The sequence below is a fragment of the Mobula birostris genome, chromosome 8 (assembly GCF_030028105.1).
Source record: "Mobula birostris isolate sMobBir1 chromosome 8, sMobBir1.hap1, whole genome shotgun sequence".
Classification (NCBI taxonomy): domain Eukaryota; kingdom Metazoa; phylum Chordata; class Chondrichthyes; order Myliobatiformes; family Myliobatidae; genus Mobula; species Mobula birostris.
In genome coordinates, this window is record NC_092377.1 from 148,771,800 (window position 1) to 148,798,770 (window position 26,971).

General features: G+C 44.4%; 1 protein-coding gene across 1 annotated transcript in view; it reads right to left on the minus strand.

Moving 5' to 3' along the window:
• Positions 1 to 14,021: 14,021 nt before the first annotated feature.
• LOC140201822 (mitoferrin-1-like) overlaps positions 14,022 to 26,971 on the minus strand; it is a 45,578-nt gene continuing 32,628 nt past the window's right edge. The window contains exons 2-4 of the mRNA XM_072266526.1: positions 24,139 to 24,367; positions 18,445 to 18,501; positions 14,022 to 17,066 (exon numbers count right to left, since the gene is read on the minus strand). Of these exons, the coding sequence (XP_072122627.1) occupies positions 16,540 to 17,066; positions 18,445 to 18,501; positions 24,139 to 24,367 (813 nt within the window). The 3' untranslated portion in view covers positions 14,022 to 16,539. The remainder of the gene's footprint in view (positions 17,067 to 18,444; positions 18,502 to 24,138; positions 24,368 to 26,971) is intronic.

Below are 26,971 nucleotides of genomic sequence, written 5' to 3' on the forward strand. Positions count from 1 at the left end.
CCCAGAAGTTCCACTTCCTTAGATTTTCCCACATCTCTCCTACCAATGTTCTATTTGAGTGTCCTTTAAAACTAATTGTACCTGCCTCCACTTCCTGTGGTAACTCATAACACTTACACACCATGATGTGGAATAAAAACTTGCTCTCAGTGAATGTACATGCGAGAAACAAATAACCAAAATATTCTTTTCCAGCTCTCATGTTTTAATATGTGCAGATGCTGTGGGTCCACAGTACAATATGGACAGTGTTCTGGGAATGAATCTATACATCCCCCACCCCTCATAACATGGGAGTCACCCAAATGAACGATTGATCAGCATTTCCTGGGGCAGTAGCCTAAACTTTGTGCAGAAGTCACCTGGTCCAAATACATAAACCCCAATCTGGCTCTGATCTGTAATTACTCCATGATAACCCAGTGTTTAAGAAACAAGTTTCTAGTCTCCAGTGTTGGGGATTTCTCTCTCCACTAATTAAATGCTACCATAGATCTGGGCAAGGCAGTGGAGGAGAGAGATAGCAACACTTTGTCTTGTGAAAACTTCAAGGAGACCTAATTCTTCAAATATGAGCCTTTCACACCTTTGCCACTGGAGAGATTAGTTGAGTACATTAATGGGGATGACTTCTTCAGAATCACAGACATCATGGAACAATGGGAATTTCCTCTAGAATTCTCCCACTTCTTTACAAAAACGCATTCTCAATAAAACGAACAATTTGGCAAATCCCAGATTATTTGTTCTCCACCAGTTTAAATAAATAAATGGTAGAATTTTGAAAATGTATTAAGGGGTATAGTAGTCCAGTCACCAGAATAGGAAGAAAAACTTTCATTTCTACAGCCCTTTGAGCACCTGGACTGAGGGATTTACAACCAGAGGTGCTTATGCAGAATAGTGCTTGTTGTAATGGAGGAAGCACAAAAGCCAACATAGTTAATTCCTAGAGATGTGGTAACAACACATTTGAGATAAATTGATTGAGGGATAAATATTGCTTAGAGCTTAGAGATTCCTGGGTGTCAACATCAGAGGCTATGTCCTGGGCTCATCGTATGCTGCAATTACAAAGGTGGCTCCATTTCATCAGGAGTTTGAGGAGATTCAGCGTGCCACCAAAGACTTGCAAGTTTCTACGTACTGCATGTAAAATGGAGAGTGCTGATTGGTTGCATCACAGCCTGGTCCAATGCACAGGATCGCAAGAGGCTGCAGAGGGTTGTAGATGCCATCTTAAAGTAACCCTCCCCACCATTGAGGACATCATCTAAAGACGGTGCCTCAGGAAAGCAGAATCCTTCAGTTAGCACCCTGACCATCCAGGACATGGCCTCTTCTCATTATTATCATAAGGGAAGAGGTACAGGAGCCTGAAGAACCATACTCAGCTTCTTCCCCTTGGACATCAGATTTCCCAACAGTCCATGAACCCACGAATACTCCTTCACTATTTTTATGCACGATTTATTTTGTAATTTATGGTAGTTTTATAACTTTGTGTTGTATTGCTGCTGCAAAACGAATTTCACATCAGACAGTGATAACAATCCTGATTCATCAGCTCCATGAGATTCTATCATCAACCAGTTTACCAGAACCAACTAGCCTCCCACCCAGACGTGGGAGAAAACTGGAGTACCTGGAGGAAACCCACAATCACAGCAAGGGCATGCAAACTGCAAACAGCAGTCAGCACCTCTGGTCAAGATTGAACATAGGTTTCTGAATTTAAAAAAAATTATTTATTGAGATACAGCGTGGAATAGGCCCTTCAAGCTGCACCACCCAACAATCCCCCAGTTTAGTTCTAGCCTAATCACAGGACAAATTACAATGACCAATTAACCACACAACCAGTACGTCTTTGGATTGCGGGAGGAAACCGACGCAGTCACGGGGAGAACATACAGACTCCCTGCAGGCAGCAATTTTGAGGTAGCAGCTCAAGCCGTTGTGCCCCCTTGGCTTGCATTGCAACAGGGCGGCAATTTATCACCCCATCCTGCAGCTTATCATAGAAACGTTCTGTTTGTGTGTCCTCTTCCTGCTTCAGAGGACAGAGTGTAAGATGGACTCTTGGCCGCACAACCTACCTTGTGACCTTCCTCCATCTTTTATACTTGATTCTGTATTAATGTTTTACTCGATACAGATCAGATCATTACACTGTGCATTGAGATAGTATAAACAGTATGCAAGACAAGTTATTTTTACTGCATTTTGGTAGATCTGACAATATTAAACCAATTCCGTAGTCTGACTATACAGTATAATTCATTCCATATAGAAGATCAGCCTGGGGATGAGCAAGATGTTTCTCCCATATGGGACGTTTCTCAAAGTACCTTTTCAATCATTGACCCAGTTTGCAGACTTTCAAAGACTGGATTAGCTTGTACTATTTCTCTCTTTGTGCCTAGGATCATGTTCAGCAAATCAAAAGTTTTTATTCAGAATGTTGGTATGTTTACTCATACCAATGGATTAAGTTCAAATGCCTCTTGGTGCTCAATGACCACTACCCTTTGCCTACTTTTTCCCCTCAGCAATGCTTACATACCCATTGGCTGGGCTGGCTATTTAGAACAGTTGTTAACAATTCTTGGTGGTGTTCTGGGATCTTTTCATGGATCAAGAACAGCAAATTTCCTTTCCTAAGGGAGGTCTTAAAACTGATTCACTGGCAGTCCCTAAAGGTGACATTTTGAGAAATATATTCCTCATGGAAGAATAAAGATGATTTTCAGAAGCATCTTTCTCACCCCTAGGGTGACCTTCTATAACAAATGAATCAACGATGCTGTGTGGGAAAATATGACTGCATGCTCGCACATAGCAAGCTCCTGTAAACTTCAGCAAGCTTCAATAAGCCGCGATGTAATAACAATCTAGTAGTAATTGAGAGGTTAATGTTTCACAAGGTAAATTTTCAGGAAGAATCATCTCTTCAAAAAGTAAGACACACCAAGCACCGTGAATGAAGACTTTTGGATGGTGACCCCCACCCCAGGCCAGCAAGTAACTTGCACAGGTTGGTAGGTTTGGGGATCAGTAGTACATGCAGGAGGGAGACATGAGGGCCTGTGATCCCCTAGGCCAGCAAGCTGGGTGTTCGAGGCCTGGCTTGATACTGGAGATCAAAGCCCGAAGTTTGAAGACAAAGTTGGCAATTCCACCAGAGAAGTCAGAGGCCCGATATCAAGCTAGGACAGGTGTACACTCATCTTCTCCAGTGTATGATGCAACTGCAGAATTTCACAGTTTGATGGAGCTGAAACAATTTAGATTAGTAGCATCCCTGAACTGCATAAACAGAGGAGAGCATTAGAGAGAGAGGCCAATTCAACTTGATTGCATGCGGGAAGCTTAGAGTTTACTGATAAACCCACGCCTCTCAAAATAAAAGCAGGAACACTCCTCGTAGGCTGAATAAATGGCAGAGCCAAAATCTGAAGACTTCCTCACATTTGTTGCTAGAGGTCTGGGACCCTCAGGTCCTTGTTTACACATCACTATCATCTACCTTCAATCACTTTTAAAGTTTAACAGACACAGATATTTCAGAAAACACAGAATAAGCCTTTGTTTTCTTAAATCTTATCGCAGTCAAGTTGCTACTGTACCTTATCTGCATGGGGGGAATTCAGATTGAATAAATCTTTCCTGATAGGCAAACTAAATCAGATTAAGGTGCAACATGAAGGCATCAGTTCACTCCTTTCAGTTCTGGGCAAGTCCAGAATTTGTCTCATTTAGATTTTTTTTTAAAAAAAAAGAATAGTTATCTTGTTTTTGTGGAGTTGCAGGTGGGATACAGTCTGGTGAACACGGGTCAACAGGACAAGGAAGTGCCAGGTCCCTTCTGTGGTGAAGCCAGCCCACATCGATGAGCTTAGTAACAGCACTGAGCATAGGCTAGGCCAGAAAGGATAGCTAAAGTGAAGGTTTGTATAAGTGGGTGGGGGGGCTCATCAGGAAACCATTTAGATTCCTAAAGTATTGGACCATTGCAAATAAAGGTGAGATCAGGTGATGCAGCAGGACAGATTGCCACTGAGCCCAGAGAGACCCCACGACCTTTCAAGGCCATTTGCCATTGCTGTTGGGGGGGGAAAAGGAATAAATTAATTTGGTAGGGTGAAATAAAACAGATGTATAGTTGAGGTTGCATTCATGGGGGGGGGTGAGAGGAGGGGAAAGAATGAAGGAAACTATAGACAGTAGGAAGTGCAGTAAACACAAGACAGGTGCATAAAAGACCATGGAAAAAATACAAGCCTAAATGACATCATTTTGAATGCAAAGTTTCTGGAAATGCAGATGAACTTGGAGCTTAGATCAGCACACAGAAATATGATATTGTTCTCAGAGTGTTTGAGAGGACAGGATTGCCAGCTGAACATTCCAGGGTATAGAATGGCCAGAATGACAGGGGACTTTGCAATGTTGATTAGTCCATTCCCGAGGAAATGAGGAAGTATATCACAGAAGACACCTCAAGTGCACATAAACACAAGGGGCTGCCACTTTGCTAGGGACCAATGAGAGACCTTCTTACAGCCAACAAAAGAAAACTGAGCAGATCACAAAAAGATCCAAGAGCAACAAGATTATCGTAGGAGGATTTCAACTTCCTCAATAGTAAATTGGATCACTTTAATGAGAAAAACATGGAAGGGTTGGAGATCTCTTTTGGGCTGATGCGTAGCCCCTACTAGAGAAAAGGCAATAAGGGTTATTGCAGCAATCCTATTGGTTTTAAGGAATATAATAGAACATTACTTAACACATTAACTATGAACGTAAGAATGAAAAGGCATTGTATGGTTTATTCTTATGAATCAACTTAACATTTATATAGAAAGCATGTTCTTGTGAATAATTTATGAATAAAGTTTTATTTTGCTATACTAAAAATTCAGCCTGAGGGTACTGCATGACAGGGATTTAATGGATTCTATGAGATGGTTCCCATCTGGCAGAATCCCTCATTGCAAGAACTCACCAAAAAGGACAGATACCTACCGTGGTTTGTAGTTAGACAGGCCGCTCACACCAGATCCTGTACAGACAAAATGTCATCTCCATTTACACTGCCCTCAGGACAGTTGCTGTGGGCAAACTGAGGGCAGGACGTTCCGGGTATAGGATCACCAGGATGACAGGGGATGTTGCAGTATTGACTCTCCTGCTTGTAGGCTGTGGATCTACTAAGAAAGTGTGCAGAGGGATGCAAGGGTTCTTACCCTAGGCAATCCCAAGCAGCTGCAAAACAGGGAACTCTCTGACCCATGGGCTGCTCCCAGTGGTCACTTATCAAATGCTGCTGGTAGGTCATGAACTTGGTGATCTGCCTGAAACTTGTTTCTTCTAGCACAGCAAACATCTATCAGGGAATACTGCCGACTGGCACATCCCAGGTTGTGGGCGCATATGCTGAAGCTTGGTGCAGCCAACAAAGGCTTTGTGAGGAAAGGCCGCAGTGTGGACTCCTTTCACTACTGCACAGGGAGGGGCTGAACCGAGTGGGGAAGGTCCTCAGACACTGAAAAGATTGTAATGGATGCTATAATTTTAATTTTTAAAAATTAACATATCTTAATATATAGACCATGAGCACAAAAACTTTCACAATGCATTGAGTATTTTGGTATATTTTTATTATGAATGAAGTTTATTTTTGAAACAGAAAAGGCACAATGGGACCAGATGTTTGAGATTGCAGCCAAGCCAGTGGTTGAAATGTTAGCTGGAACACACTTGAAAATATCATCCTCAAGTTTCAAGATAGTTATAGAAAGGGATACGGGTGGCCTGGAGATTAAACTACTGAATTTGGGGAAAGGCCAATTTCATTGTCATAAGACCAGATCTGGAAGTAGTACGTCTACTTGAATGGGAATTATTCAAAAGCAAAGTACAGCATTCAAGGCTGACTCATTCACACAAGGGTGAAAGGAACAGAGAGCAAATCCAAGGTGCGGAGGACTGGATAAAGAGAAAATAACCATACAGGAGAGATAGATAATACAGGCAAGGGACTTTAGGAATACAAAATATGCAGGGAATACTTAAGGGAAATTAGGACAGTGCATGAAATATTACTGGTGGAAAACACTGATGGAGATGGAGAAAGAATAATACATTTCCAACCCGCAGTAGTGCACAACATGAGCTCAAGAACAAGTACAAGAACATCAAGGCCTAGAGAGTAATCTGGGAAAGCATAGGTCCCATAAAGGACTTATTTTCTTGAAGCAGAGGAGGCTGAAAGGTGACCAGAGGAACACAAAATTAAGAACCATAGCTAAGATAGATAGCAAGAAACTTCCATATGCAAAAAAACACACACACACACAAATCTGGAAGGCATGCAGTTAAGGTGAAGAATATTCAGTCCCTCTGATTTTGTTGCTATTTTGTCTGATTTTGATTGGGGTGGCCTGCAGACAATGACAGTGCTAGACTGAACTGAACAAGTCTGAACTCTTTCAATGAAGACTTTGTGGATTGGTGTTTTATATTCTGTGGGTTTTTTTTTGCTGTTTTATATTCTGTAGGTTTTTTTGCTGTTTGTACAGTATTTTTTTTTGCACATTGGGGGTGAGGGGGTTGATGTTTTCCTTTGAATGGGCTCCATGGTTTTGTTTCATTGCTGTCTGTGGGAAGATGAATCTTGGGGTTGTATACAGCATTAATACTTTGACAATACTTGTACTTCGAATCTCTGAAGGGGACTAGTGAATTTCCTTCCCCCCACCCTGAGGGGTTTTAGAATCTGGAATGCATTGAAGACAGGAGATCTCAGCACTGAATAGGTCATCCCTTGCATTCAATTCTGGTTGCATTATCAGAAACATGTTGAGGCTTTGGATTAGGTGCAAAAAGAGGCTTTCACCAGGACGTAGTCAGAATTAGAGGGCAGTGCTGAGGTGGGACAGACTTGAGCTGTTTTCTCTGGAACAGCAGAAGCTGCAATGAGACCCGACATTGGTTTACAAGATTATGGAAGATTGAGGTAGATAGCCACTGCATTTTTCCCAAAATTGAAACTGCATTTTTTTTTATATATGGTAGAGGTTAAGTTCAAAGGAGATGTACAGGGCAAGTTTTTCCTAAGTGGTGGGAACCTGGAATGATAATGAAGGCAAATATGAAAAAAGGCAATCAAGAGGCTCTTGGGCACATGAATGCGCAGGGAATGGAGGATAAGGACATTGTGTAGGAAGAGGGGAATAGTTTAATTGGGTATTTAATTACTAATCTACTCAGCTCAGCACATCACAGTCCCAGGGGCTGGACGAGTAGCATGTTCTATGCATCTGGATAAACATTTGAATCATCAGTGCATAGAAGACTACAGAATAAGTGCCATAAAATCAGTTTTGAACAGCAGGTATTTAGTCATCATTGAAGTTGGATGGCCAAGGAACTGTTTCCATGCTGTACGACAGCCCAAAATTACCCCCTCTCCCTCGTGCAATGAAACCTACTGCTTCACAGTGACTGAGCCCCACAGATGGACAGTCTTTGGTGAAAATTTCAAAACTCTCATGCAAAAGCTGCAACCTCCTGAAAAAGTCTAAACATAGGAACACAAGAAATTCTCACTGTCAGACACAGGAGGCTTCTGCTGCCCCAAGAGCTGTGTCGATGTAGGATGACAAAACTTCCTCGTATTTGACACTAGCGCCAAGTATCCTCTCCCTCCACCACCGATGCAGTATGGGTACAATATCTCCTCACCCTGCTGTCTAGATGGACAAAGGCAGCTGAAGTCCATATTGTGCACCACTGCAGCTTGGAATTATTCTTTCTCCACTTCCACTAGATAAAAACCTTGGAATTCTGCTAAGTTGGAGTAATCATGCTCTGGACATTTTGGCAACTGTGCCCATATGTACTGCAGTGGTTTCAAGGTGGTAACTTACAGCAGCATAGCAGTTAGTACAATGCTATTGCAACACCATCAGAATGGATTCATTTCCCACCGCTGTCTGTAAGGAGTTTGTATGTTCTACCCATGACTGCATGCTTCCTCTAGGTGCTCTGGGTTTTCCTCCCACATTCCAAAGAAGCACAGGTTAGTGAGTCTATTGGTCACATGGGTGTAATCGGGTGGTGTGGGCTCGTTGGGCTGGAAAGGCCTCCTACTGTGCTGCATCTCTAAATAAAATAAATTAGCACCGTCTTACTCAGGTAATTAAATGCTCAGATTGTGACCTCCATTATCCAAAGCCAAGTTTAAAAAAGCCATCCTTTCCAGATCAAATTAATTACACACACCAATAGCACTGATCGCACAGATATCCGTGCTTGGCACAAGATTGGTCTTGATAGATCTCTGATGGGAACCAGATATGATAGGTCATAGACAGGTCATTTCCATCTGTAGCTGCTTCAGCACCAGAGACAGGCAGAGGAGCAGCCCATACAAAACAGCAGGCTTGAATTCAAGGAAGTTTTGACTCAAGCAGCAAGTCCTAACATGTGGAATTCTCAGCCTCTGATCACAGAGCACAAGTCACAAATGAAGGGAAAGGGGGATTAAACTGAGTGTAATAAAGATGATGGAGACGGAGGACAGCCTGGGAATGATACAAAGGAAAAGTGAACAGAGATTGTGATTATACAGATATAATATTAAGGATAAAAGGGAGTGACGCAAGGATAGGTTTAGGCTTTGATTGGCATTAAGGACACAGGGACTGGGATATTAGTCATTTGGGAACACAAGGGAGAGTGGGACTTCTTCTTGGAATGGAGGGCTATGCATCCCATAGGTTCAGGAAGTCGTTGGCTGAACAGAGGCCTGGAATGCAGCCACAATAGAAGGGAAAACTGTATTTCAAGACACTTGGGCTTGAATATTATTTCCAAAGAGAATTAGAGGCAAATGACAAGGAACAGGTCGACACTGGTAATGTCTCTGTGCAGGGAGACATCAGCAGTCTCCACATTGGCACCAGGTTGAGCCCTGTTGCAAGTCTGTTTAAGACACAACCTAATGAGAAGTCTGGCTTGAGGCGCCAAGTAGCTTCATCCCATTTTTTAAAATCGTGGACCTGCCACATCTTCCAGAAGGGAATCCTGGCAGTACCACAAAGAACACCAATGTGTTGCATGGAGACATCTTCAGCAGCATCTCTTAAGCCTGCAAACCTCGCCATCTAGAAAGACAAAGGCAGGTGTAGCGGAGGTTCTGCTCAAAGTCATTCACCACCATGTGGGTGACATCCTGTGCACCTATGTGACTACCTGTGCATTTACATCTTTGCTCCAAGAACAGCAGCCTGCCACGCTTCCAAGTGACTGGTCAACTAGCCAGATGGTTCACAGTGCAACGGCCTTGATCTCCGAAACAGATGGATGCAAGTTAGTCCAACATTAAAACAGGTAATACTGAGAAGGTACAACACTGTTGAGGGAAAAAAGTTTGCTTACACATGGTGCAATAGAATTGAAAGTTGACTCAACTGCAAAATGTGATTTTCCACATTAGGGAATTCCTGTTCTTAATTCTTTGGTGAGATATTTCCAAATCTTGAAGCCCTTCTGGTATGAGAAATTTATAAATAGCAGGATTCAGCACGGAGCCTGTTCCAGCAGCTGCTCTTCTAACCTCAGGTACCATTTTCTGTGCCCATTTCATTGGATTCCTGAGTAAAGACATTTGTCACTGCTTTGAATGCAATCCAATGATTCATCACCCTCAGATAAAGTTCTCAACTCAGTCCTGCATCTTTGCTTGCATCCTTGCTGAACCATTTAAAAACTGCACTACACTCCCAAGAGCTCTAGCTTCCTTGCTTTCTCTTCACACATCTGATCCCATGAGCTGTGGTGTGAATACTTATTGCATGTCTTTTGGATAAGAGAAAAGAATATTGTGCACAATACTCCAGAAGTGATGTGTAGACCCTACATAATTGTAATATTTACTATCATATTTAAATCCACTTACAGCAAAGCCCAACTGATCAACTGCCTTAAGACAAATTGTTGGAAATACTCACCAGATCAGGCTGCATCTGTGACTGGAAATAAAGTTAATATTTCAGATCAAGGACCCTTAATCTATTAAAAAAAACATTCATCTACTATGCCTGCATGTTAACTTTCTGATGTACGAGGTCACCCAGGTCCCTTTCAGCATTGCTTTCCAATCTCTCTATTTAAAATAGTTTTACTACAAAATGGGTGAGCCTATGCTTTCCGCACTGCCCACCTGCCATACTGCTGTCCACCAACAAAGTCTTAGTACCCACTTCAATGCTCTGATTTCCATTGAACTATTACTGGTATTCTTGGAAATGTTACCTTCAGCTTCCCTCAGACAAATCAGTATAGATTGGGAATAGTTGGCACCCAAATGTTTGTCCCTGAAAGACCCATCAGCTGTGAATAAGACCAGAGGACACAAGAGCAGATTTAAGCCACTCAGCCCATTGAGTCTGCTACGCTATTGCATCGCGGCTTACTTATTATCCCTCTCAACCCCATTCTCGTGCCTTCTCCCTATAACCTTTGATAGATTCTTGATTAGTCAGGGCATCAAACTCTGCTTTAAATATAGACTTGGCCTCCATGTTAATGAATTCCAGATTCACCACCCTCTGGATAAAGAATTTCTATAGATGCTGCCTTGACCAGCTGAGTTCCTCCAGCATTGTGTATGTTGCTTTGAATATCCAGCACCTGCAGACTTCCTCATGATAATAACATAGTATTTGCCTTCCTTACCACAGATTTCAATCTGCAAGTTAAACTGTAGTGGACACTACACAAGTCCCCACCATACACTTCTCTACACTATATTCCATCTGCCACATCTTTGCTCATTCTCCCTATCTGCCTAAGTACGAGGGGTGATTAATAAGTTCATGGCCTAAGGTAGGAGTCAATTTTAGAAAACCTAGCACATTTATTTTTCCCACATTTACACACTCAGTCCAGCAGTTGTGGAGCATCCAGATCCCTTTTTTGTAGAAGTCAGCATCTTGAACCTCCAGAAGTGGGTCCACAACAGGGATGATTGATAAGTTTGTGGCCTAAAGTAGAAGATGAGTTATTAACTTCAAACTTTCTGCATTTTCACTCAAATAGCTGAACTGCACGTGCATGTAACAAAAGTGGTATACCTCATCTCCTTCTACCATAGGCCACAAACTTCTCAATCACCCCTGCTGTGGACCACCTGGAGGTCCAAGATCCTCTTTTCACATGCACATGCAGTTCAACTCTGAGTGATAATGCAAAAAGTTTGAAGTTAATAACTCATCTCCTTCTACCTTAGGCTACAAACTTATCAATCACCCCTGCTGTGGACCACTTCGACAAAGAAGGGATCCGTATTCTCCACAACCGCTGGACTAAGTGTGGACATGTAGGAGGAGACTATGTTAAAAAATAAATGTGCTAGGTTTTCTAAAATTGACACCTTCTACCTTAGGCCATGGACCTATCAATCACCCCTTGTACTTCTGCAGACTCCCTGCTTCCTCAACACTATCTTCACGTCCACCTATCTTTGTAGCATCTGCAAACTTGGCCACAAAGCCTTCCTCACTGAGATTTGTGACCCTGACTTGTGCCATGACTGTATTAGCAAAGGAGATCGGGGCCACGATCACACTCGGTTCTCAAGCTACCAGTGCAGAGTTCTGCTGAGCATGGAGGCTATTCAACTCCCAAGAGGGTTGAGTGACATCTAAATTTCCCTTCAGCCCACAGGAACAACCTTCCTTAGAGTTCAGAGATGGCACACTTCTGTGCACACCATCTGCCTGCAATACCTGTCTAGGGCCCATAATGATCTCCATGATTGCAATGCACAAAGAATACTACCTCCAGAAACCATACCAGGTCCTCACAGCATCCTTTCATTCAGAAGCATAGAGCACTAGGGTCTTCAAAGAGCCATGGGATGGAGCATAACAGCAAATCCTTGTATTTAAACATGATGGCCACAGCACAAGATTACTGAATACACCAGCTGAGGAGAACCTGCAGGCAGTGGGTGGGATTCCTGTCAAACTACCTCACACAGAGCTCATGGCAAGGCTGACCATTTCCCTCAGCATAATTAACAGAAAGATCCTATCAGCAGATGGTATCTACACCTGAGACACCAACTTCTGTGCAGGTACTAAAACATGAATTGATACAACAGCTTATCGCATTGACACACATCTAAGTTTTTGAAGTATGGCCAGGAGCAGACTTATCGACAAGTAATGACCACTGAACTGTACCCTCCTTGACTATGTTACACCACCAAAGTGAGCAAGTTTTATCTTTTGCACAAGTATCTCACACACCAATCTAAATCAGACATGTGGCAAAGTCTGACTGGGCAATAGCAGAATTGGCATAGGTTATACATTCAGTCCCATCACCCCCAAGAAAACTTTTATTTCACCAATGCAGGATGTCTTAATGTACTTTAGTGTCAGGCTTACAGAAAATGCTGTAACAGAGGCAAGGCCGAAAGGAAACTTGGGTCAAGCTGGCTCCCCAAAACAACAATGACCAGATGATGCTCTAGCGATATGACAGAGGGATTGATATTGGATAAGATATCAGCCAAGCCTTGCAGTGGGCAAAGTGGAGAGCAGGAATCCCACTCATATCTCTATATTATAACAGTGCCCACACCACCATTTATGTGGTTGAGCCATTTTAATTTGCTCTGGTGGAGGGTATGGAAAAGCATGGGCAAAGGCAACATCTGCTGTTTCTCATGGGGTCTTTTAACAACAACCTTGGTTGACAGATGTTCAGTAAGCATGAAGCCAATGAAGCATTTAACTAGGACTTAAGTGCCAGTCCACATCAAAAAGTTGCCACTGCCCTGCAGTAAATGCTTCTGACCACAAATCCTGCAGCACCACCTTGTGGGCACTGCACTGAACTGCAGCAGTCCCCTCACTACCATTCAGGGCGCCAGACAGTCCTTCCACGTGAGGCAACCTGCGAGTTGGCTGAGGTGATATACTGCGTCCGGTGCTCCTGATGTGGCCTTCTATATATTGGCAAGACCCGACGCAGGCTGGGAGACCGTTTCGCTGAACACCTACGCTCTGTTTGCCAGAGAAAGCAGGATCTCCCAGTGGCCACACATTTTAATTCTACGTCCCATTTCCATTCTGATATGTCTATCCATGGCCTCCTCTATTGTCAATATGAAACCACACTCAGGTTGGAAGAATAACACCTTGTACTTTGTCTGGGTAGCCTCCAACTTGATGGCATGAACATTGACGTCTCTAACTTCCATTAATGCCCCACCTCCCCTTTGTACCCCATGCCTTATTTATTATTTTTTCCTCTCTTTTTTCTCCCTCTGTCCCTCTCACTATAACTCCTTGCCCATCCTCTGGGCTCCCCTCCCCTTTCTTTCTCCCTAGGCTTCCCGTCCCACAATCCTCTCCCTTCTCCAGTCTCGTATCCCTTTTGCCAATCAACTTTCCAGCTCTTAGTTCCAGCCCTCCCCCTCCTGTCTTCTCCTATCATTTCATATCTCCCCCTCCCACTTTCAAATCTCTTTCTATCTCTTCTTTCAGTTAGTCCTGACAAAAGGTCTCGGCCTGAAACGTCAACTGTACCTCTTCCTAGAGATGCTGCCTGGCCTGCTGCGTTCACCAGCATTTTTTGTGTGTGTTGCTTGAATTTCCAGCATCTGCAGATTTCCTTGTGTTTGCCTTGTAGAGTTCACTGGTTTCTCACCACTGCCACTCATGTCTGGAGGACGGTTGATGAATGCTGCAACAAGCCATCATAAACTAGCTCCAGTTTCTGATTAGCTGGAAACAAACGCTCGGAGATGTTCTTTTCACAAACAGAGAAAACCTGCAGACACTGGAAATCTGAACATCACACAAAATGCTGGAGAAACTCAGCAAACCACCTGGCATCTATAGGAAAAGAGTGTAGTCAATGTCTTGGGCTGAATGAGTTCCTCCAGCATTTTGTGTGAGTGTTCTTTTCTTTTTTAAAAAAAAATACAGAGTTAAGGGCTTTCTTTAAATGGGTTTTCATTCATCAAGACACACACTCTGATACAAAGTCAGCAACTATTTTGGGGCTCTCGGAATATAAATTAAATGTCATCAACTTGTGCAACCCCAACAGATTTGAAACCCAACTACTCAATGTCAATTCTGTTACATGTCAATTTCACTCATATATTGTAACACACCCAGATTATATATACATATATATTTTAATTTAGCAGTTTAAAAATACATGGCAATTCATTTCAAAGAATCTTGCAAATTTCACATGAACATTAGTCCACACTTCCATAAAGTCCTCTCAAAATGAGACAATAAGTTATCTTTTCACAAATACCGGGAGACAATTTTAAAAACACCAAAAGTGACAGCAGCTGTGAGCGGTTAGAGTCTGACTACCCAATGCATAGACCCGGAGAAGCACAGCAGTACTTGAAGTGTTGAGGTAGTCAATGCTTTTGTATCCAGTCTTTATCCCCTCGATCCAACTTTGCTCTTTTTAAAAATCGAAGTTCAACATGTACCATCCCAGTACAGAATTATTTGCTCAGCACTGCAAGGAGTATCGGGCATAACAGGAGCCAGCATGGCCACCCCTAACATCTACTGCAGGACATGGTGCCAGAAGAGCTCCCTCACCAACCACAGCATCAGAGAGGGTCGATGATCTAGGAGATAACCTCTGTTAGCAAGACTCCAAACTCATTTTCTCACCCGCCCCAACTCCTCAGCCCAAGGATTGGTTGGGTTAGATAAAATGGATAATGACCATAATACACTATGGTTTCTGTCAGAAAATACTGGTCAACCTTAGAAAAGTGACTGAGAGACTCAATGGAAAGAGAAAATTGTTCTATATCTGAAAATTTTTAAAAAACATGTTAGTGGCTTTTGTTGTATGATCAGATTGGGTTGAGGGGGTCTTGATCTCCGTGGCCAAAGAACAGACAAATGGAGAGGGTTGCAGAAGAGAGAACAGGAGGACAAGAAAGTGAGGAGCAGCATCTTGCACAGGCACAATGGACATTCAGCACCATACAGAATACCTTAGCTTCCACTTGCCTTGTCTGTCAAATGGGACAAACTTGTCAAAAAAAGGTTGAAACCTTTTCAAATTGTGCACATTTCGCCATCTGGTAATCTTCATTCTCCGAGTCTATAAAAACTTGTGAAACATTCAAGCTCCCACCAATCCCTCCTCCTATGCCTTATCTTTCTTCAAAATCAGTATCAGGAATTTGGGAAGTGGGCAAAGACATTCACTCACCTTCCCCCAGTAATTGGTAGAAAAAAAGCTGAACTACTAAAATGCCTCACCCTGGACAGACAAAAATACCTATGTGATGCATTCAATTTTAACATATTCACCATACTCCCTCTGGACAAATAGTGTAGGGGAACCTCTCCAAACCATGCCCAGGGCCAGCCAAGACCAATACAGTCACCCATTCACTGCCACTGTGGTGTGGGAAAGATAGACCCAGCATCCCTCCCCTTTATCTACAGTGTACTCCCATTGCAGATTTGCCACCATTGAAGATGGGTCAAATTGTATGCACACCGTGAACTAAACCAAATTCCTAGTTGCTCCACTACTCAGTGTCCAACTCCTCCCCACTTGCCTCCAACACAATTTTCTGCTTTTATCTCACTGCTCCAAAATTTCCTCGTCCACCCCTCATTATCTTCCTAGAATACCTTTTTCTCACTCCAGTACCCATCCAGCACTTCCATACAACTCCTCTCCTTCACCAACCTCAATCCCATTCCTTCATCCATCCCCCTTCATGCTTCCAACAGCTTCTCCCGTCACTCTCTCACCTTTCATCTTCCTCTTCCATTAATTCCACGATTTTGTCCTTAAACCTCAATCTCTTCCTTCCAAGCTGAGTCAAGTTCTCCTAACCAAACCCACAAGGATCAGAGATCAAGTGTTAAATGAATGTCACCATAGATTTAAGGGTCTTAAAATCCCCGTGCAAGAGTACACTGCCAACCGCCGTGTGCGCGTACCAGGTCAAACACAAAACAGTCCACCAATCTCACTGCATATAAACCCCCTCCCATGCCTCTCCTCATGCAACTACCCTTCTATCAAAATTAACCACCTTGGCTGCTACAAATGAAGCCCCATGCTAATTTCCCTGGTTGGAGGCAGGTTTTATTAAATGTGATATCCTGATCCATTGAGTCCTGCAACACTTAGCCAAGGTGCTGGACAGTTTGCAGCGTTTCAGAATTCAATCACTGGCTGGATTCAAAGCTCTGTTGGGATATGAAATCAGCTCTTTCATGCCTCTGTTTCATTCATACCTTGGCTTGCATTTTAAAATTGCCCCCTCAAATTTTTTTTTTTCTTTTTTTTTCTTTTTTTGAGGACGGTTGGGGAAAGGTCAATGTGTGATACCCAAAATGTTGGTGGGCTAACACACAGTGTTTCGGCATCCTCGTTCAACCTTCAGTTCCGTGGGAGCCACTCATTCAAAGCTGTACCACATTTCTGCTAGAAAGAGCGCCCTCACAAAGAGGATGACAAGCTCTGTTGCTGCTTCTCCAAAATGACGCTCTTGAAGAACTCGTAGACTGACCACGAAATGGCAGTGGAGGGCATCTGGTAAATGACACGGGCATGCACACCCTTGAAGTAGGCAGTGAGGCCACCAATCTGGTAGACAGTCCGGAAGGCGTTGGCCATGCCCGAGAGGTGCCCGCTGCTGGGTTTCAGTGTTCGCACCGCCAGGTTCTCCTGCGTGTTCAGCAGTGTCTTGCACACGTCTAGGGGCGTGGTGGCAGCCGCAGCCACTGCCCCCGCCATGGCCCCGGACACCACATGCGTCAAGGGGCTGTACTGCCTCATGGGGTTCAGCCACTCCTGCATGATCTCGTAGGTTATGAAGTGGATGGCCTGGAAGGGCACGTTCATAGTCAGCTGTGTGGTGTAGCTCCGGTAAAAGGCACGGTTCCCTTCCACTTGCCGGACGATCCGTATGCAATCCCAAACGCCTTTGTACGGAGACTGGAACATCTGCATCCGTTGCTTGATGGCTGTGGGAGCGGGAAAGTGGGAGAACAAAGGGTTAGCAGTGACCATTCAAAAGCCAAAAAGGAACAAACACTCGGCCAGTCAGGCAGCATCTACGGAAAGAAAAACCAGATGAAGCTTAAGGTCAGTGACACTTCTTCAGAAGCCTGTGTGGGATGCGGGGGGGGGGAGAAGGAGAGAGGACTTTGTTTCAGATTCCACTACCTGCAGTTTTATCTGCTTTCTACTACTTCTCTTCCAGGTATTTCCTATCAATCTTCCTTGAAAAATCTGCAGATTCGAGAATTTGGAGCAGCAAAGAATCTGCTGGAGGAACTTATTGGGTTAAGCAGGGTCCCCGTGGCTGTGTAGTTGAAGTTTCAGAATCCTGATGCAGGGTTTCAACCCACAACTTCAAAGAATTCCTCTCCCCCCCCACCACAAAAAATGCTGCCCATCCTGCTGAGTTCCTCCAGCAGACTGCTGGTTATACTTAGCTTGGGGGGGGGGGGGGGGGGGGGTCCTCCTCATCCCTGAGAGGATTCTGTCAGATCTTGTTCTCCCTCACAGCTGCTTTGAAAACTGCAACCCCTCTACTCTTCTGAGCTCAGATCCAAAACTTTTAACTGTCTTGTCTCCCCCCCCTACCCCCCAACAGATGCTGCACAATTAGCTGAGATCTACCGGCATTTGCTGCTTTTCTTACAGATTCCAGCATCTGCAATTTTGCTTTCCCTAATTCCTACCTTTGCCCAACCAAGTGCAGGCTGCCTCCTCCCACCTTGGTGGTGCTCAGAGTGGAGTTGCAGTATCCTCCATTGTCTTTGATATGACCGACGAGGTTCTGAGACCTGCCAAAGGGTAGCTTTCCACAAAACACCTTGCTACACTAACTCCGGCACTGCACAGATGGACCTGGTCAGTGGTTGTACACTTCAACAATTAACCTAACTGCATTTCTTTAGATTGAGGGGGGAAGCTGGAGCACCAGAGGAAACCCCTGCCAATGGGGAGGACATACAAGTAAGGGTGTAATTAGGCTCGTTGGACCTATTAGCTGTATCTTTACATAAATCACTTCAGGAGCAGTAATATTGCAGGAGAGGGATGCTACCAATTAGGGGGCCTTGCAAAATCTCAATTACTTGTCAGCAAGAGCTCCTGGGCTAAGGTTAACTTGCAGAACCCAGACAGCAAAGCTTCTGGGAAGCACAGTAGCAATTTTAACTAAAGGGTGGCAAGTGGACCAGGCAACTTGTGGGTTGGGTGTAGGAGACAGGATACTACGCTCACACTGAACACATTCATTTATAGATGACAGAGCCTCGGGTGTTGATGGAACACACTGGGAAGCAGAACGTGAAACGACCCCAACCCGCAGCTTCTCGCAGGAGCTTTTACCTTCAGCTGGCGTCATTACAGCGTCATGCAGCAGTGTTGCTGTGCCTCCGGCAATACCTGCAGAAGGAAAGGGAGACATCAGCAGGCTGGCTCTTGGCAATGCCAAAGACCCTTGGGATTTCAACACGGCCCAACTCAGTCAGCACCTTCAACAAGTAACACTGCAACTAAAGATCAAACACCTCACCCCCATCGACCAGAAAACAGGCAATGTCTGGGCACCAGGAGACTCTGGACAGCACGTCTACAGGCATGGCATGACGCCACATGGCAAGGTTTTAGAGCTTAAGCAGCCACCAGCCCTGGCGTCTAGGAGGGACATGAGAAGCAGGAAGAAGATAGATCCTTGAAATAATACATAACAGAGCAGAAGTCTTAAGCTGGGACTTCACTAGCTATCAACTTGATGTTTCACGAGAGAGGAGGCATGCAATGAAGGTGAGGGCTAGAGACAGGATCAATGAAGAGACAGCAACACAAACAATCAATGGGGACGCAAGGCATTTCATGATCACGGGATGTTGCATGCAATTCACATCTAATGATGTGCTTTGAGGTACAATCAATCGATGCTGGAGAAGGAACTGATTGGACTGAGGCGAGTCTGGGAAACCAGTGAAAAGGTCGGTTGGGCTGTGTCACAATGCAGATTTATCTCTTAGCATCAGTTCTCCTGCAGAAGTGTTCTCAGTGTATACTGGATTTCCTTGACTGCAATACAACACACACTCTAGTAATACTAGCTAGATTATGCACAATGGGTGAGTAGAGTTCACTGCACAGGACATTTAACCTAAGCAGTAAATCCCTGCCCAACATAGAAATTGTGGACACAGAGGCCATTGCAGAAACCAAACTTTACCCATGTGCAAATGATCAGATACATCTCAGCTCTCAATAAAACTTCACCAATTAAAGTCATTACATTTAACACCAAAGGCTGGGTGCTTAAAATGAATCTCAGGGTTATATATAGTAACATGAGTACTTTAATAAATTCACTTTGAACTTTGTTTAAAGAATTCCTCAGAAACCCAGCTTCAAATGTGGACCTAAGTAAGGCTCCCACGTTATAGCTGGATGTGAGATGATGAGAATGCAAAGATTAACCAAGTTGATTCCAAGGATAAGAGACTATCCAGTGAGAATAGCTGAAGCAGATGAAGCCTATATTTGAAGTTTAGAAAAATGAAACAATCTCATTGAAACATCCAAGCATTTCTTTTGCAGGAGTTGATAGGCAAGATGTAGGGATGATACTGGAGTAACTAGGATCAGGGGTTAATAATCCCAAAATAATGAAGCAGCCATTCAGGTCTGAGCCAAGTGAAAATTACATCAGTCAGAGGCTATGCTGGCTTAGCTGCTATGTTCAATACTGATATATGCTTGGACTTAAGGAATCAAGGGATTTAGGACAAGCAGTTAGGGACATAAATGTAATATTGGCTGAATAATACCTATTATAACGAACAAACTGAACAGTAACAGGTACAGGCTAATTGGACTCTCATGCCTGCTCTTGTAAACAATGATTAATGCAAAGTTAACAATCCACCTATACTTAATGAATAATAGAACAGACAACTGGGTTAAGATGTTTATACCTGGTTTCATATGTACTTTTGCTCTAGATATTATCCAGTCATAATGTTTTGCCCATTTTTAAAGATTTTTCTATCCAAACTGCTTGTGGCATTTCCTGCATTAAAATGCAATGTTTTAATTTCAGGTTTATTCCCTTCCTACCGATATCCCTGACTCCATTTTGACCCCCTTGGTTCAGTCACTTCCTACCTATATTCATGACTTCACATGCTCTCCAATACTTTCATAACTTTTCAGCTCCCTGGCCCTTCATGAAAATGAGGCAGTCAGGATAAACCAGTCCTATACACTTCCACCCCCATCGAGGCCTTGAAGCCCTCTGCTTTTGACAACAGACCCAACCAGTTCCCCTCCACTACCACCATCCTGCCTGGCAGAACTGGTCCTCAATTTTTCTTTTGGCTCCTCCCTCTTTCTCAAAAAAATGGTGTAGTGACGGGCACTCACGGCTTCAGCTACGCCTGACTTTTTGACGGCTATGTGGAGCAGTTCCAAGACTACACTGGTAATGCTCTCCAACTTTTCCTCCACTACACTGGTGCTGCTTTCTGCACCCACGCAGAACTCAATTTCATCAAGCTTATTCAAATTTACTTGTTCCATCTCTGACAACTCTCCCCTTTCTTAATATCAGGAGACAGACTATCCACTGACGTCTTTCACAAGCCTACCGAATCTCAGTTTTCTTGACTGCACCTCTTCCTCTTCCCACCATGTCAGTTGTAAAAAATGCTATTTCCTTCCGAGTTCCTCTGACTGCCACATCTATTCCCAGGATGAGACTTTCCCTTCTGGAACATCTGAGTGAGATGTCCTCCTCCCTCCACCCCCAAAGAACGCAGTTTTCTTTCCACCGCCATCAATGCTGTCCTCATCCACACCTCCTCCCTGTCTATCCTCACCTATTCTTCTGCACAACACACCAAGAGTCACCATATTCAACATATGATTCTCTGTAGCCTCCACCATCTACCACTGCGATCTTTCCCTGCCCCCGTCCCCAGGGTTTCAGTCGGAAAGACTGTGACTCCCTTGTTCACTTGTCCCTACTTATTGAACTCTTTCCCGACACCTCCCTAGCAATTGGGACAAGAGCTGCACATGCCACTGGACACCCACCCCCCCACCACCACCATTCAGGGCCTCCAACATCTCTTCCAGGGGAGGTGACATTTCACCTACCGGTCTACATCGGTGAGAGAGCTGCCTTGTCAAGCACTTTCACTCTGTCCTCCAAAAGGAAGGATATCTGGTGGCCACCCATTCCATTTTCCATTCTGGTTACTCTCTTACCCCATTCCCTTCTCCTCACCACACTCTGGTTCCCCTCCGACTTCCCTTTCTTCTATGGTCCACTGTCCTCTTCTATTAGACTCCTCCCTTCAGTCCTTTACCTCACTACCTATCCCCTCCCAGCTTCTTCATCCCCTCTTCAGCATAACCTCTCGTTTTTCTTCCTTCCCCCCTTTGTTTTCCCTCATTCCCATGGCCCCCTCACCCATTCTCTTCCCCTCTCACTATCTTTCCATCACCTCCCTCTGGTTTCTCAACCTCTTCCTTTTATTCCATGGCCCACCATCCTCCCCTGTCCTCATTCCATGGCCCACCGTCCTCCCCTGTCCTCATTCCATGGCCCACCGTCCTCCCCTGTCCTCATTCCATGGCCCACCGTCCTCCCCTGTCCTCATTCCATGGCCCACCGTCCTCCCCTGTCCTCATTCCATGGCCCACCGTCCTCCCCTGTCCTCATTCCATGGTCCACCATTCTCTCCTATCCTTATTCCTTATCCTTCAATATTGTACATTCTCCAACTATTAACTCCCAGTTTCTCACATTATTCTCTTTCATCCCCTTCACCTACCTACCTTGTCCCCCTCTCCTGAACTCGCCCATTACCCTGCAACTCTTCCCATCCTACCTCATTATTCTGTTTTTTGCCCTCTTTTCCCAGTCCTGATGAAGGGTCTCAGCCTGAAATGTCAACTTTTCATTTCCCTCCATAAAAGCTGCCTGATCTGCTGACTTCCTCCAGCATTTTGTGTCTTGTCCACCACAAGTCAAAACGTTCACCGATATGACTGAAAGACTGAACAATGACAGAGCTTCGTAGTCCTCAGCTGCCACGCAGCCAAGCTCAGAGCTGGAATTTTCTATTTACACAAACAAGGTCACAGCTTCAAAACTTATTCTCAGGACTCTTGAATGATCACACAATTGTTGGGGATGCCACAGTTTGGTTAACATGTTAAACCAAGACTTCATCTGCTCTGAGGACAAACAGCATGTTACCTCAATTTCAAAGTGTAGCATAAGTTATTAAAATACGTATTCAGAAATATCAAAGTTTATTTAACAAGCAAGTCATTAAGGTCTGGAACCCGCACCCAGGGTAATAAATTAAGCTGATTAAAATGCAATGTGTAAAATTGAGCTGGGTGAGAATTTGAAAGGAAGTACAATTCAGGACTGTGAACAGTGGGTTAAGCAAGGCTGCTCTTGAATGCCACCATGATCTTGTGTACTGAATGGTCTTTCACACTAACCTTGTTTGACTCTTTAGGCCACGAGTGAAATTTGGATTTACAGTGGTTGAGAATAAAATCACATTTAGTCTACAGAGAGCACACAAAGGCAGGTCTCTTACCCTTAAAGACATTTATGAAGGGCTTTTTTTTTTTATATAAAAAGAAAGCCAAGTCAATTACATGGAGAGAAAAGGTAGAGGTCACATTCCCAAACTACCAGGGTGTTATCTGAACCTGCAGGCTTGCCAGATGATTTGTTCAGTAGGATATCCAGTATACCTCCCATCGTGATGTGGAGGACCTGTTCATTGTACAAATAGATGTCTGCACTGTCGCTGTATCTCAATGATTGGGATATTGAGACTCTGTAAAACGTTTTGCTCAGTTTTCTTACGCCAGTGCGACGATTATAATGCAAAGATCCAAATAATGAGCTGCTGCCAGGAGCAACAATGTTTACAAAAACCCAAACGCTCAATCAATATTTTGACCTAACAATATCCCAGTCCAGCCTTGGCTTTGGTGCACCATTCCACCGTCCTAAAAGAAATGGGAAAATAAATCAGGAGGAAAAAAAGCGGAAAGCCACGGTAGTCTTCGCTCAGTTATTTAGGTGCGACTGAGTTCAAGGCTGCTGGCAGCAATCACAGACTTCATGGCAGCTTCAAGCACTTAACTTCCTTCTGTGAATTTCTAGTTATACATTCATCTTTGCTCACCTGGAAGCTTATGACCCACTTGGACTTGGCAGTGTTTCCTTATTGCCCTCTGAGACAGCACCACAGAGGTGTGGGATCCAATTCCTAGTCACACCTCAAAAGGAAACAGCTGCCCACGCCTAGAATGAAGATGCAACGCGGGAGGGCACCATCAGGTGTAAACTTGACTACGAGGGAAGCCAGGAATTGGCAGGAGAGCTTTACTGTGTTAAAAGTCCCTGCCTTATTGACTGTACGAGCTGGCTCACGGTAACATACAGCCTGCATCTATTTCATTACTAAACTAGTTCTTTGTTGGAGTCATAAATATTGCTTCACTGCTCTTTCAGACCCAATTTAGAAGGTGGTTGTCTCAGTTACTTACCAGTCACCTTGACTGGTAAACTGCCCTCTAAATGAAATTTAATGGGAAAGTTTCAATGGTTAAGCCAATTAATCTGTAGTAATAGTGTTATGAACCTCATCCCATTCACTTAGAACTGAGTCAGAATGATCAAGCTGATTAGATACTGCCACCTAGAGGTCACATATGATGGCTCTGGAGTAGAACGCTCAGAGCCCTTTAAATGTGGTAAATTCAAGAAACCCAGGCATCACTTAATTCCCAGAAGCTCAAACAGGAACAGTGCTTTTAACAGGGAGACAAGGGACAAGTTGTTTGTTCCACCCAAAGAAACAATTATGTTAAATAAAGCAGACATCGCTACCCAACAGACAAGCATGCAACAGACAACTATTTTAGAGAAGCTTACAGTCGCCGGCTGATTTAAGTACAAGAGCTGAGCCAGGATTGCAGCAGATTGTTAGAGAACAGAATTCATCGGACTTAATTGTCAAATACCGTTTGCCAAGTGACTATTGCCACCGTGACTGATGGCGTCACTTAAAGTCCTTTTCATTTTCTCATAGCAGGCAAAGTACAAAGCGTGGGCAGGGCCCGCACCGACCACCATCGCATTCAGTCCTCGCAAAGGTCTCCAGGCGCCTTCCGTGTGGATTATCCTCAGAAGACCATCAAATACATTCCTGTATTGTGCCTTGGGATCAGGCTGTAAACTCTGCATGCGCGTCTGTGTAGGGGGAAAAAAAACAAAAAGGTGAGATGAGAGGGTGTCTTGGGGCAGTTCTTCACTGCTGAGTCTCCCCAACCTGTGAACTGTACCAGATCAAGGAGGGGTGGAACAACAAGTGCCAGGAGGGAGATCAGTGGGGAGCGACGAACAGACAAGGGAGTCACGTAGGGAGCGATCCCTCCGGAAAATAGAAGTGAGGGGAAGAGGGAAAGATGTGCTTGGTGGTGGGATCCCGTTGGAGGTGGTGGAATACTAGGGATCACTCTATATGTGACTCACTTGTCCATTTGTCCCTCCCCACTGATCTTCCTCCCGGCACTTTGCAAGCAGAGCAAGTGCTACACCTACGCCTGTACGTCCTCCCTCACTAGCATTCAGGGTCCTAAACAATTCTTCCAGGTAAGGTGACACTTCACCTGTGAGTCTGTTGGGGTCATTTACTGTTTTTGGTGCTCCCGGTGTGGCCTCCTGCACATCGGTGAGACCTGACAGATTGGGAGACCGTTTCACCAAGCATCTATTACGCTCCGTCAGCCAGAAGAAGCAGGATCTCCCAGAGGTCACCCAGTTTAATTCCACTTTCCATTCCTATACGTCCGTCCATTGCCTCCTCCACTGTCGTGATGAGGCCACACGAGGCTGGAGGAGCAACACCTTGTATTCCGTTTGGGTAGCCTCCAACCTGATGCCATGAACATCGATTTCTCAAACTTCCTGTAATTCCCCCCAACTCCCTCCCCCCTTCTCCATTTCCCATCCCCCTTTACCCCCCTCACCTCGTCTCACGAATCAACTTCCCAGCTCTTTACTTCATCCCTCCCCCTCCAGGCTTCAGCTATCAGTGGTGGTTCTCTCTCCCCTCCCCCCATCTTTTAAATCAGCTCAGCCTTTTTTCACCAGTCCTGCCGAAGGGTTCAGCCCGAAACATTGACTGTAATTTTTTTCCCTCCCCATACATGCTACCTGGCCTGCTGAGTTCCATTATCACATTGCTGTTTGTTGCAGCCAGATTGACCATTACCTCTGAATATAGCCCTGAGTACAAGCCAATTCGGTTGCAAGGTGCTAAGCGACAACTTGCAAGCTCCAAGACATGCCACACAAGGTGCTTTTATAAATCCCCCAGCTATACCCATCTGTGAAACATGCCCAACTGGTCTTAATGATGCTCTCGTCCACAGTAGCCAATTTGTTACGCTCAATGTTGCAATTCACTTCAGATTTTCTTTTAATACAATAGAATCCAGTTAATTGGGACCCATCTGGGCCAGTACATTTACATCCAATTAAACTGCTGCCCCAAGCAACATGCAAATAGTTAAGGTATATAAAAAGGGCAAACTACTATTTAATTGGGAAATAAATTATATGTTTAAATGAAATACAGAACAAACTAGAACACTACCGACAGTACTGGCAGCTGTACGTTATATCTGAATCACAGGAAACCAGCACGGGAGAGTTTTTAAAAAGTGGAAAAGTCATGCATTGAGGTAGTTCACTCTTTCAACTCAGAAGTCCTGGTCCAGTGGTACGAGTAAACTTCACAACTTGGGTTTTCGCTGGTTGCACTGGATGACCATGTTCCTAGTCATGCTCTTTGCTCTTCACATAGTGTTGCAGATCCGCCTTCCTGGCCGTTGTATCTCACTGTAGATCTCATTCACTCAGTCACCTGGAGCTGACTTCACATGCTACGGCAGGGATGTCCCCAATCTCATCGGGGTATGAAACCCACTGGCTACACTCGCCTGGTTTAACCTACCTGGTGTAACAACAGACAAAATGCTGGAGGAACGCAGGTCAGGCAGCATCTATGGAAATTAACAAACAGTCGACATTTTGGGCCAAGATATTTCATCAGTCACCGTCACATGCAAATACCTACTTGGAGCCACAGATGAGAGCTGAGTGTCCAGTGGGGACCAAAGGTAACATTCAAGATGATTGATATTTCAAGTTCTTCATATTCGTAACTTGAAGTAGCATCGGAGGGCGGAGCTAAGTTAAGATGTCGCTAAACACCAACTCCTTTGCTTGCATCGTCGGAAACAGCTCTATTTCCATCTTTAAATATCTTTTTTCCCTTTCCAAGGTTCTTTTGAAGACTGACCTGGAGTTGCACTGACTTCGGTTCTTTGCGGGAACGGGACCCCGTTCTCAGGACCTCACGACCGGACACTTTTTGATATGCCAAGGACAAGGCCTAGAAGACTAGCACGAATTCAGGGTGCTGGATTTTCGTGGCTCTGGCGACAGGCTGATTCAAGGTCAGCGCCCCCAACTGAGGTGTCGCGGGAGAACACGGAACATCTGGAGCGGTGCATCCAGAGCGGATTCTCTGGGCACAGAGCTCGGAAAAAGCAACGCAACAGACTTAACATCATAAATTGGCGAGTTGTTTGTTATGTCTTCCCTCTCGCTATGAAACAGGGACACCTCTTTTTCCCTTATTAGGGAGACAGTGCCTGTGGTACGTCGAATTACGGGGTGTAGGAGTAGTCTTTAGGGGTACTGTAAGTCTGTCGTTATTGATGCTTTGCTGCATGCTTGAGTACTCAGTGGAGGGCGCTGATGCTTTTATGCTAGTGGGGGAACAGG